The 14,122-nt window shown below is 42.3% G+C and overlaps 1 protein-coding gene across 1 annotated transcript in view; it reads left to right on the forward strand.

Moving 5' to 3' along the window:
• mmp17a (matrix metallopeptidase 17a) overlaps window positions 1–14,122 on the forward strand; it is a 178,956-nt gene that overhangs the window by 110,649 nt on the left and 54,185 nt on the right. Inside the window, exon 5 of the mRNA XM_084325150.1 lies at window positions 5,142–5,244. Within this exon, the coding sequence (XP_084181276.1) occupies window positions 5,142–5,244 (103 nt within the window). The remainder of the gene's footprint in view (window positions 1–5,141; window positions 5,245–14,122) is intronic.

Below are 14,122 nucleotides of genomic sequence, written 5' to 3' on the forward strand. Positions count from 1 at the left end.
TAGATAGATAGATAGATAGATAGATAGATAGATAGATAGATAGATAGATAGATAGATAGATAGATAGATAGATAGATAGATAGATAGATAGATAGATAGACAGACAGACAGACAGACAGACAGACAGACAGACAGACAGACAGACAGACAGACAGACAGACAGACAGACAGACAGACAGACAGACAGACAGACAGACAGACAGACAGACAGACAGACAGACAGACAGACAGACAGACAGACAGACAGACAGACAGACAGACAGACAGACAGACAGACAGACAGACAGACAGACAGACAGACAGACAGACAGACAGACAGACAGACAGACAGACAGACAGACAGACAGACAGACAGATAGATAGATAGATAGATAGATAGATAGATAGATAGATAGATAGATAGATACCGTAATTCCTCTAATAGTAACCGGTATTCAATTAAAAACCGGGTCTCTATTAATGACCGGGTGCGCTGTTGAGCTAAGCAATTATAAGCTGGCCTCCTAATACAAGCCGGGTTTCATGTATATTAGAGGAATTACGGTATTTCCCTCAACGGATTTACCATAGGCAATATATTTTGTTATTGTTGTTATATGCTGGCCTGGCTGTGCAGTAAATACCATATAATGGTATGGTGTTAATGTTTACCAAGAGAGTAAGCCTACCTCAGAATTGTATAAAACAAAGTTATTATTATTATACCAGTATTGTGATTGCACTATTTTACTTTATTTAACTTTTTTTGACCACCCGTGTAATTGCACTGTTTACTACCGTATTTCATACAGTACTTGGTTTCAATACATGAACCCAGTACATTTTACTGGGTTCAAACTGACACAAAATGTTGATTTATTCATTATGATCCGTTTGAAAATTTGAAATATAGGCCTCTCTCTTATACATGCCTCCTCCTAATACAAGCCTGGTATCCGCTACAGTTGAAACAAATACAAGGCGGGGTTACTATTAGAGGGAATTACGGTAGATATGCATGTATGAGAGAGAGAGAGAGAGAGAGAGAGAGAGAGAGAGAGAGAGAGAGAGAGAGAGAGAGAGAGAGAGAGAGAGAGAGAGAGAGAGAGGAGAGAGAGAGAGAGAGAGAGAGAGAGAGAGAGAGAGAGAGAGGTTGATATTTTATACTAACCCTGTGGCAATATTGTTCAGTGCTTGTGTTAATTATATCTCAATCAGTGCTGATGTAGATGAAAAAATAGCAATCCCTGTTGCTCTCCTATTGTCGCTATTTTTTCATCTCCATTGTTTCACTGAGCTGTAATTAACACAACTCAAGGACTCAATGTTCTCCAGTGACATCAAACTCAAAACGTATATCAAACTCATTCGCTCTCGATAGCCCTCTATCTTTCTATCTATCTAACTAAATTAATGTGTGCAAAACTGTTAGTTTTGGGATATGTGTTGAGATTATGTGCAAAATAGATCAGCATTGTTTTTCAGGGAAGTGCTCCTTTATATACCAAAGACAATCTAATATAAGTTTATGGGCGGCCATTATGACACAATACATGAGATGCCTGTTATCAGCCCATACTTAAAATCTAATACTCAGAGTGGATATCAGAAGTGGAAAAAGTTCATCTTAGGCATTTAGCAAATTACCCTAAATTCTATTCCCACCAACACGGCATGCGGCCAGAATGAGGGCTGAGGGCAAATACAATGGGAGAGAGAGGGCACCTGTAGATCAGTGGGCTAGAGCAAGGCACTAACACTGCCAGGTTTAGGGGTTCAATTCCCACTGGGCACACCCATACTAAGTGTAGACACACTCAGTGTACCATACGGTGATGAAGAGTGGGTTCAAACCCACCACAATGTGAGAGCATGGTGCCACCAGCAGGCTGTGTTACTAAAAACAAAAGTCATATATTCCTTGTCACTTGTTACTCGTATTTCAAAAGTAATATGAATACTTTTTCTTCAACCATTATCTGAAATGAAAAAAAATCTATGAAAAATTAAAATAAATCTAACTAACCTTACTGTCATGCACTTGTCCTAATATACTAACCTACACTGTAGCACTCTACACTTTGATGAACATTACTTACTCAGCTGATAGAGTTGTGCCCTTCCTGATGACTTGTCATACAGAACTTGTAAGTCAATTTGGATAAAGCGTCAGCTAAATGACTAAATGTAAATGATATAGCTATAATAACTTTATATTTTATATATTATATTATTATAAGTATATATATAAATATATATATTATATACATTATATTTTATATCGCTTTTTACTGTACACGATAATAAGGTTGTAATATGTTAATGTAGGCGGCTAGGTGGTGCAGTGGCAAGGCACTCACCTCCAATGCTGGTTCGAACCCAGCGTCCCTCCAAAGCGCAGACCCCTGACGCTGAAAGATCGAATCCGCGCAGGTGAAAAGATGCAACGGCTGCTACCTCGAGTATCGGAGGGGACTCGTGCTACAGTATGTATGGCTTCGTCCACATTGCAGCCGGCTTGTGGGAGGCATGAAACAGCGTTTGAGACAGGGGAGGGTTGAATTGGACGATACGAAATTGGGATGGGAGAAAAATAGAAAATGGGAGAAAAAAGTGGATCAAAAAATCATTTATTTTTCAGCAAGAAATAATAATAATAATAATAATAATAATACTTCGTTTTATATAGCGCCTTTCAGAGGACCCAAGGTCGCTTTACATAAGGGGGAAGGGGGGGGGAGATAACAAGTCAACAAACATAGTGGACAGACACAACACATACATATAAAGTGAGAAAGTTAGGGGTTGAAGGCCAGGTTGAAGAGGTGGGTTTTGAGCAGTTTTTTAAATGAGTCCAGAGTTGGGGTGGTGCGGAGTTCTGCGGGGAGGGAGTTCCAGAGGGTGGGAGCTGCCACACTGAAAGCTCTGTCCCCGAACGTCCGCAGTCTGGTTCGGGGGATGGAGAGCTGACCAGTGTCCGTGGATCGCAGGGACCGTGACTGAGTGTAGGGGTGGAGGAGGTCAGTGAGGTACTGAGGTGCCAGGGCGTGAAGGGATTTGTAGGTGAGCAGGAGGGTTTTGTTTATTATAAAGTGCAATAAACAAAAACGGATACATTCACTGTGTGTTCTGCCTCATTTGTTGATGATTTGTTGATGAAACAAAACTAACATCAACACAATTGACCACCAAGAGCGGAGTTTAGTCTCACAAAAAGATTTGTTAGCTTACGTGCTAACGTGATTGGGATATGCCATTATAACAGTATAGCATTGTGGCTAGCAGCGTAGTAACGTTAATGCTAGCAGAATAAATGGATGTAAACGTTATTTAACAGATTGCAGAATGGGTACAATACAATACGGCTCAATACAAACAATTGTTAAGGGAATGTAGTTAGGAGTACTGGGTTCCTTATAACAATAACTTGACAATACGTTGGTAGCCGCAGCTACTTGGGACAGCTCTGCTGTAAACACTGGAAATAACCGTGCGGGTCTCTACTGTGCATGGGCATTGGGCAGAACGGCTCCGTATCCGGCTTGCGCAAATTACATGGCACCATTGTCGGCGAGTTTCCAAAATGAAAACACCTTTTGAGCGTTGCCACTAGGAAAACACGTTTTCCTGCCAAAACTGCGTTTCTTTTTAACTTGGACATGCAAACGTAATCATTCGAAAATGCTGTTTTAACCCAGTGTAACCATGGCCTCAGTGAGAGTCTGCGCACTGCCAGGTGAAAAGAAGTGGTGGGCTGGCTACACATGTGTCGGAGGAAGCATGTGATAGTCTCCGCCCTCCCAGACCGACAGTAGGGGGTAGAGTGCGCAACGACCAGGAAGGGGATTGGGAATTGGCATAACGACTAACATTGGGAGGGGAGAAAAACTGAAAAATAAGGGGGAAAAAGATAATAAAAAAAAATATATATAAATGCAGTCCATTGCAGAAAGGAGAGGAGGGAACGCAGAATGAATGAATGGAAACTTTATTTAACAGATTACAGAATGGGTACAATACAGTACGGCTCAATACACACAATTTTTAAGGGGATGCAGACCAGAGAAAGACGTTTGTCTTGTTTACATCAGGGTCCCCCATTTTCAATTCATAGCAGAGAGACACACACACACACATACACAGAGGTGAGGGGTTGGAGCGAGGGTAGAAACAGCGCAAGGTGATAGAGATACAATGGAAAGAGACACTTTCTCTCTCCATGATAAATATCAGTTCTACCTGTGATTACAAAAGAGCATTTTAAACCCTTCTGTCTCTGTTTGTACCTGTTTCTCGGACCTGAGAGAGAACGTGTCTCTCCATTGTATCTCTCTATCACCTTGCTCTGTTCTCTATCCACTTACTGTCCCACAACCCCTCCCCTCCCCTCTGTGTGTGTATGTGTGTGTGTCTTTCTCTGCACACACACACATACACACACAAGGGCGGCTAAGTGGCGCAGTGGACAAGGCGCTCGTCACTAACGCAGGAGATGCTGGGTTTGAGCCCAGCTCTCTGCGTTGCTACCAGCTTGGCTGGTTGTTCATACTAACACAATTGGCAGTGCTAGGGGTGGGAAAGCTGGTGGGTGGGGATTGGACGTTGTGGACAGCGACTCCTACAGGTCGGTTGGTGCGCCTGTACAGCAGAATCAGGAAGCATCAGGGGCAGCGTGAGCCTCCCACGTGTTACTCCTCGCTACTGAGAGATCGCGCTGTACAGGTGAAAAGATGCGACAGCTGCCTCCTCGTGTACCGGAGGGGACACGTGATGCAAGGCTTGGTCCACACTGCAACCGACCAGTGGGAGGCATAGTCTAGCAACGTTCGAGACAGGGGAGGGTAGAATTGAAGGGAGAATTGGCGAGGCGAAATTGGGATGGGAGAAAAATAGAAAAATAAGGAGAAAAAGTGGATACAAAAAAAAACACATACACACACAGAGGGGAGGGGTTATAGCAGCTCTACCCATGACAGCGGAGCAGACTGGCACGCCGTGGGGGAATGGCTGCTGGTGTGTGAACAACCAGGCGCACTGCTCGTATGAGAAATTTGTTTATGGCGCTTTGCGGCTATTCTGCCCTGGTCTGTTCCCAGCATAAGCTTTGAGTCTTGAGCGCAGTTTGGATAGATTACTGACCTTTGACTCTCTGTGTTCCACAGGGGTCAGAGACTCGGTGTCCCACACCATCCGACCCGTTAACCATTCCCAGACGGCTGAACCACCTGTCCTGTTGGACCTGCCAGAGAACAGGTCCACTGTCCCGTAAGTACAGCACATACATATACATGTAATACATCAAATCAAATCAAATCAAATCAAATTTATTTATAAGGCCCGACAACACACGTTAATGTCCCCATGGGCCGTACAGGTCTTCTTTAAACAAGTCAAGAAGAAAACATAACAATAAGTCAAGAACAGAACAAGAACACCATAAGGTCCAAAAATTTTTAGATGAATGCAAAAAAAAAATTAATTAAAGAATGCAAGCACTCCCAGACATACCCCACGCGAAGGTAAGGAAAAACTCACTAAAACCTAACAATAGGGAAAAAAGCTCCACAGGCAGTGTGGAGGAGAGAAACCTTAGAAGGGCCATTCAAGGGGGGATCTCCCTTCTTAGATGTTGGTGATAGTAGTGTTGCAGACGGACAGTTGGTAAGCATGCACTCATGTGTGTAGTGAAACACAGATGAGTGCATGCAATAGCAACTGAACATTTTGAAAGATTAAAGATAAAGCTAATAGCGATAGCGACTGAACATTTTGAAAGATTAAAGATAAAGGATCTATTTGATAAAAGAGGCAAAGAGGGTCACGTCCTCCCCGTCTTAGTCACGGGACATTCAACACTCCGGTCATTGCTCAGGGACAGCCGGAGACAGGGAGATAGGGGGCGGCGCAGAGAGGGTCGCGAACTCCCCGACATCATCGCGGGACGTCCGGCACTCCGGTCACCACTACGAGACCTCCGGAGACAGGGGGGCACGCAGAGGGGGTCGCAACCTCCCGGCCTTCATCACGGGATGTCCGACACTCCGGTCAGCACTCCAGGACAGCAAGTCATAGGGGGACAGGGAGACGGGACAGGCGTTAGACAGCTCATGTGATTGTAGTGGGCGGACATAGCAATAGATACAAGTGGTAAGCATATGTGAATGGAGTAGATATATGAAGTAAGCATATTATGTGAATAGAATAGAAGTACTTAACCCAGCAATGAAACCGCGTTGACTGTTAATCTGTTAACCGTCTGTTAATACTGTTAATCAGTTGACAGGACCACGGACAGACGACGGTAAATAACTGATCCAAGGCCTCGGAGGTGCATGTAGAGCAGTCACTACAATCTTGGCCAAGACCCCGAGGCATCCATCACCTTAGTCAGCGCCAGGAGACGGGCACTCAGAGAGATGGGGGAGGGAGGGGGGGGAGGGAAGGGGGGAGGGGGGGGGGAGGGGGGGGGGGGGAGAGTTAGAGAGTTCCCATGTTTGTGGTGCTGCAAAAGAGCAGACATGTAGTACCCTGTAGTGCCATGTAGTACCCCGTAGTACCCTGTAGTACCCTGTAGTACCATGTAGTGCCATGTAGTACCCCGTAGTGCCCTGTAGTACCATGTAGTACCATGTAGTACCATGTAGTGCCATGTAGTACCCTGTAGTGCCATGTAGTGCCATGTAGTGCCATGTAGTGCCATGTAGTACCATGTAGAGCCATGTAGTACCCTGTAGTGCCATGTAGTACCATGCAGTACCCTGTAGTACCATGCAGCACCCTGTACCCTAACTAAACTACCCTGTAGTAAACTACCCAGTGGTACCATGTAGTACCCTGTACCCTAACTAAACTAGACAGATTAATCTAAAGGTCAGTCCCCGACCAGGTGAGATCAGGGTAGGTTGAAGGAGAGAGAGAAAAGATGAGTCTTAAGCAGGGATTTAAAAGCTTCAACAGAGCAGGCGCACCTGATGACGGCAGGTAATTTGTTCCACAGGTAGGGAGCGCGGTAGACAAAGGCTCTGTGGCCGGCGGATTTCTTTTTAACCCTAGGGATCGATAGAAGCCCCGCATTTTGTGAGCGCAGAGCACGAGCGGGCGAGTATTGGGAGATGAGATCGGATAGATAGAGCGGTGCAAGCCCATTAAAAATTTTGTAGGTGAGGAGTAGCACTTTAAAGTCAGATCGGGCTTGGATAGGAAGCCAGTGTAGGGCGGACAAAACTGGTGTGATGTGATCACATTTTCTAGTTCTAGTTAGTATCCGTGCAGCCGCATTTTGCACGAGTTGAAGATTTTTTATGCTTGAATTAGGTAGGCCTGAAAAAAGTGCATTACAGTAGTCCAGACGTGATGAGACAAAAGCATGAATCAGGGTTTCAGCATCAGCCAGAGTTAAAATGGGGTGAATTTTTGCGATATTACGAAGATGGAAGAATGCAATTTTGGTGACATTTTTTATATGTGCATTAAATGAGAGGGAGGAATCAAAAATTACTCAGAGGTTTTTTATGGTGGAGCTCTGGGATACATGACAGGTATCAAAGTTGAGGGAGATGTCCTGAAACAGGCCTCTGTGGTTTGGGGGGCCAACAATTAACATCTCAGTTTTATCTGCATTAAGGAGTAGAAAGTTTTGCGACATCCATTTTTTGACGGCAAGCAAGCAGGCCTCAAGGTTTTGTAGTTGGGACATAAACTTAACATAAACTCATCTACTGTACTGTAGGTACAGCATATACATGGAATACATAAACTCACATACTGTCCTGTAGGTACAGCACATACATATACATGTAATACAGAAAATCATCTACTGTACTGTAGGTACAGCATATACATGGAATACATAAACTCACATACTGTCCTGTAGGTACAGCACATTTATATACATGTAATACATAAACTCATCTACTGTCCTGTATGTACAGCACATAAATATACATGGAATACATAAACTGACATGTCCTGTAAGTACAGCATATACATGGAATACATAAACTCATATACTGTCCTGTATGTACAGCATATAAATATACATGGAATACACGTGACTTGAGCTGTAGGTTCAAAAGCCTGTTCTAATGTCTAATAAAGATGTTCATATGTTTTGAAGCAATAATGCTGAGGCAACTCATTGGGCAATGATGCCTGTGTGTCAGTGTCTTTGAATAATACAAAAAGTCAGTGTTGGAGCTTTAATTACACAGGAGCATGTCAAAGTCACACGTGCACGGCTGCACGCACACACAAACACACACACACACACACACACATACATACATACATACATACATACATACATACATACATACATACATACATACATACATACATACATACATACATACATACATACATACATACATACATACATACATACATACATACATACATGCATACATACATACATACATACATACATGCATACATACATACATACATACATACATACATACATACATACATACATACATACATACATACATACATACATACAGACGCACACGCATACAGAATATAATAGTTTGATGGTAAACTCAGCAGAGAGAAAACTAGACTGCTGAAGTCATTGATTACTATCCTGAAGCTGTGTTGAGGAGTGTGGTAATTGGAAGCTGATTTGATTAGAAGTCAGACTTTGTTTACCTGTTCTCATTACTGTAATCACCCCAGACATGTTAATGCTAATTACATTTATGCCTGAACCATAATAGGAACAGACGACTAGGGTTGGTTTAGGTCGGGCTGAATTTTTCACATACTAGTTTGGGTTTGAGTCCCATAATACATAATCAGATGTGTCTTCATATTTTCTACTGAAATTATTGCAAATGGTACGTTGTATCATTGACAGGCCAGTTACACAACCTGTGAAAGTCATTGTGATGTTTGATACAATGTACGGTTTGCAACCATATCCTCAGTAGAACAAGAAGACATCATCTGATTGTATTATGAGATTCCTATTTTGGAAGAGGACATGTATGATTGTTTTTGAAGGATAAATCCCATTGGAGTGCATTGGTGCCTGGAGAGAGGATGTAACGTGTCTTAGTACTTGTATTAAGCCCCAGAATTCCCGTTCAGTTTGATAAGCCCATAAATCAGTGATTTGCTCGTCCGGCCCCCACAGTGTCCTGCAAGGCCGAGACTTTCAAACCCCTATGAATCTGATGGGTCCATCGAAGACGGAGATCTTGTATGCTCGCCCTGTCCCCTCGCGTCAAGGTGTTAATCTTGATGGGAGTTGCAGGGTCTATATTTTATTTAGCAAGCAAGATTTAGTGATAATCCTTTCCTTAGTAAATCTACTTGAGAGTGTTCAAATAGTGTTACCATTAATTAAGTGATAATCCTTCCCTCGTAAATCCATAGGGCACTGGTGAGTGTACATCTCATACAGCTGATATGGAGGGTGTAATTTTTCAAATGGTTGCTGTCATTGAATGAAATAGATTACAAATTATTTTGTCCTCTTTACGCTAGTTTAGAGAAAAGACAGACATCTTTACATATTACACCTAAGATCTATACATAATGAATGAAGTATTTCTATGTCATGTGTCTCCCCGAATGACAATAATACTATATATTATTCTCCTCGTAAGATGAGCTGAACGTCAAGTGCAGTTTTGTAAATCTAACATTTAGAAAGTGACAGAATACTATCTGAGGAGCTAAAAAAGCTACAAAAGTGACAAGATACCATCAGAGGGAGAAGTATCTTCCAAAACGGCCAAAACCATGGTTCCAATACAACGCTCAACCATGTTTGGAGCTAAAAGAATAGCCAAAAAAGCTAAAACAGTGGAAATAACATATACATGAACACACATTCCCAGGTAGAGGCAGGATATAGGAACAAACATAACATAAACATGGACACATAATACACATACTGATGAAGGAAATAAATGGAAATATAATTAGGTATAATCAGTGTTGTGCTAGTTACTGAAAAATAGTAACTCAGTTACTTTACTAGTTACTTCATTTCAAAGTAACTTCGTTACTGTACTAGTTACTTACACCCAAAAGTAATGAGTTACTGTGAAAAGTAACTATTTAGTTATTTAAAAAAAAAAAAAAAATTGCTCAAGTCCCATGCCCCATATACTCAAAATCGGTTGATCAACTTGACAGTTTCCATTCACATCACCGAACTCTGCTAAGCAATGTGGTCTAGAGCGTTTCATTATATATTCCCTCCCCGCCGTATGTATATTTCTCTCCCACCCACCCACCCCCTCCTAATGTACAGTCCCCTCCCCATCATATGTATATACTCTGTCAGGATCTAGGGGTAACAGTACTGTATATTTGAATACCGCTTATGTCACAAATGTATCAGTACTAAATACCTATATGTCCCTATGCCATAAATGTCATGTATGTTGTGTATGTCATAAATGTCTATATGAATTGAAAATGGGGGACCCTGATGGAAACAAGACAAACGTCTTTCTCAGGTCTGCATCCCCTTAACAATTGTATGTATTGAGCCGTACTGTATTGTACCCATTCTGCAATCTGTTAAATAAAGTTTTCATTCATTCATTCATTCATTCATTCATTCATTCATTCATTCATTCATTCATTCATTCATTCATTCATAACCATCTTGCAACGTTGTTTAAGATATCAATCAAAGCATTGCAACGTTAGAATAGTTAGGATATCAATTGTGCATGAAAGGACTATATTTATATTGTTTGATTAGTATTATGACTCCCTGGCAGATTTCATACAGTCAAAATCCGTTGATCTTGAGTTTCAGTGAACACATTGCACTCACCAGTCTGCGGTGGTCGAGATGTAACGTTAGTCCAGTTGACTCCAGCAGCCCTTCAAACATGTTCTTTATCTCGTTTCCATGTTGTATATTAATTATCTCTCCAAGTAGTTGCTAAATGGTTTGTTAGTTCATTATTACTGCGTTCTTATTATGTAGATTCATAGCGAGCGTCCTCTTGTTGTTTACTAGAGCGTCTATTTCTTTCCGTAGCCTCATTTCTGGTTTGCGCATTTCTGATTGGCCAGTGGCCACTGACTGACGCTGTCTGGTCAGAGAACGTCAGAGAACGTCAGTCAGTGGCCAATCAGAAATGCGCAAACCAGAAATGAGGCTACGGAAAGAAATAGACGCTCTCTACAGTAACCGAAACAAACGCAGGCGAAATAAGGACGCTCGCTATGAATCTACATACAAAGAACGCAGTAACGAACTAACAAACCATTCAGTAACGTAAGTAGCGTTACTGAATTTAAAAAGTAATGCGTTAGAGTACTATTTACGGCAAAAAGTAACTTCGTTACTGTAACGCGTTACTTTGTAACGCGTTAGTCCCAACACTGGGTATAATAGACGGAACGCAGAACATATTGAAACAAATACATAGACACACGCTGCGAGTGACACAGTTGGAAGGAATTAAGGGGATAAATAAACATCACATAGAAAATAGAGGGGAGGAAAAGAAAGTAAGAGGGGTACACAGAGGACACCACACACGTGTTTAGGAGGAAGGAGAGACATTGGAACATATGAGCCACATTGAGAGGGACCTAGGAAATGGGGATCTTTGAACAGAATGAAAGACAGAGCGCTTTTGACCAGGAGCTCGACAGCACTAAAAACAGTAAGAAGGCTGGACAAATATGACGAGCGGATGGGGGCAAGGGTTTCAGACCCCCAAGCCGTCAGGAGGAGGCCTCTCACTAGGAGAGCAGGTACTCCTCACCCACCAGCAGGGGACAGGGGGGGACAAAGGGACCCCCCGAACGCCTTGGGAGCACTTTATGTAAAGTTTATGTTTTTTATTTATGTTAATCATTATATGTATTCGGTGAAGAGAGCGGAGGCTACAACCGGAGGGGGGAATAACTGTGACATGGGGGGGACTAACAGACGAAAGAAGAAGAAAGATGACAAAGGTTAAAGGGATAAAAATGATGTCGTTAAACGTTAATGGAATGAATAATACGATAAAGAGGGGCAAAGTGATGTTGAAGTGTAAAAAAAGTGAGATGGAAGTGATTTTTTTGCAGGAGACACATTTGATAGCACAGGATCATGAGAAACTGAAAAGATTTGGATATGAAAATGCATACTATAGTTCCTTTAAACGGACCCTGAGGAGAAGAGTAATTACGTTAATCAAAAACACAGTCAAATTTGAATTGATCAAGGAAGTAAGAGACAAGGAGGGAAGATTTGTTCTGGTGAAGGGGGAAATGGAGGGTCAAATGGTAACGTTAGTGAATGTGTATGCACCACCGGAGAGTGAGAGGGAGCTATATGAGAACATTTTTGATATGATAGTGATGGAACTAGAAGGGATATTGATATGCGCAGGAGATTTTAATGTGGTACTGAATCACGACATAGACACCACGAGTACTAAGAAGAGACGGACACAAATCAGCAGATATATGAATATTCAAATGACGGAAATGGGAATTACGGACGTTTGGAGGGGGATGCACGCCATGGACAGGGAATACACACATTACTCACACCCACACGTGACATATGCGAGAATAGACAATTTTTTGATGACGACGGGGGACAGTTATAGGGTACGGGAGAGTAGAATAGGAGTAGCGGACATATCGGATCACAGTGCCATATATCTGACAGTAGATCTAGAAGGGAGACGGAGGAACACGATCTGGAGGCTAAATGTAGGAATACTAAATAACAAGGGGGTGGTGAGTCAGATCAAGGAGGAGATAGCCAGGTATAAGGAGGAAAATGACAACGGGGAGGTAGACCCGAACATTCTATGGGACATACTGAAGGTGGTGATAAGGGGGAAATTGATGGAGAAGACAGCAATGCTGAAGAAGGCCAGAACGGAGACATATCACAATCTGATAGGGAAGCTGAAGGATCTAGAGAGGAGACACCAGATATCAAAAGAACAAGAAACGCTCGGAGAAATCAAGGAAGTAAAGGCCAGGATAAATAGGGAATTATTGACGGAAATAGAAAAGAAAGCAAGGTTCATGAAACAAACGTACTATGAAGGGGGACCAAAAGCGACCAGACTGTTGGCTAGGAGAATTAGGACGCAACAGAAGCTAAACACGATACACACAATAAGGGATACAAAGACTAATGAAATATTGAGGGATCCAGCTGAAATAGAGAGGACATTTAGAGAATACTATGAGAAGCTATACACACAGCCAAAGGCAGCGGGAGAAGAGGAAATAGAAGCTTATCTGGAGAAGCTAGAGTTACCATCGATAGGGAAAGAACAGAATGAAGAATTAAATAAAATAATTACGGAACGAGAAATGGAAGAGGCAATTAGTAGAGCTAAAAACAACAAATCTCCGGGGAGCGACGGATTCCCATCGGAATTCTACAAGACATTTAGAACAGAATTAGCACCCATGTTAGGGGCGGCATTCAGACACACGATGGAAGAGGGCAAAATGCCCCCCTCGTGGAAGGAAGCCATAATCACCACGATACCGAAGGAAGGGAAGGATAGAGAATTATGTAGTAGTTTCAGACCTGTGTCCATACTCAACGTGGATTACAAGATGTATACATCAATAATATCAAAAAGATTCGAGACGTTTATGCCAGACATTATAGATGAAGATCAAACTGGATTTATTAAAGGGAGACAGACACAGGACAACGAGAGAAAGACATTACACATAGTGGAGGAGATACAAAAACAAGGAGGAAGTGCGGTATTGATTAGCCTAGATGCAGAAAAAGCATTCGACAGTGTGAGTTGGACATTTTTATATAAAACATTGATGAGATTCGGACTGAACGGGAGGGCAATGAAGATGATCAAGGCGCTATATCAAGAACCGACAGCGAGGGTTAAGGTGAATGGCAGCCTGACGGATAGAATCAGATTAGAGAGGGCTACCAGACAGGGATGTTGTTTATCACCAACGCTCTTCGCAGTTTTCATAGAACCACTGGCACAACTGATCAGACAGAACGAGGACATCAAGGGAGTAAGGATAAAGGGAACGGAATATAAGCTAGGCCTATTTGCGGACGACGTGATAGTATACATGAGACAACAAGACAAGAGCTTCCTGGCACTGATGGATCTACTGAAGGAATATGGCCACTACTCAGGATACAAACTAAACGTGACAAAGA

This window comes from Notolepis coatsorum (genome assembly GCF_963971535.1).
Source record: "Notolepis coatsorum genome assembly, chromosome: 11".
Lineage (NCBI taxonomy): Eukaryota > Metazoa > Chordata > Actinopteri > Aulopiformes > Paralepididae > Notolepis > Notolepis coatsorum.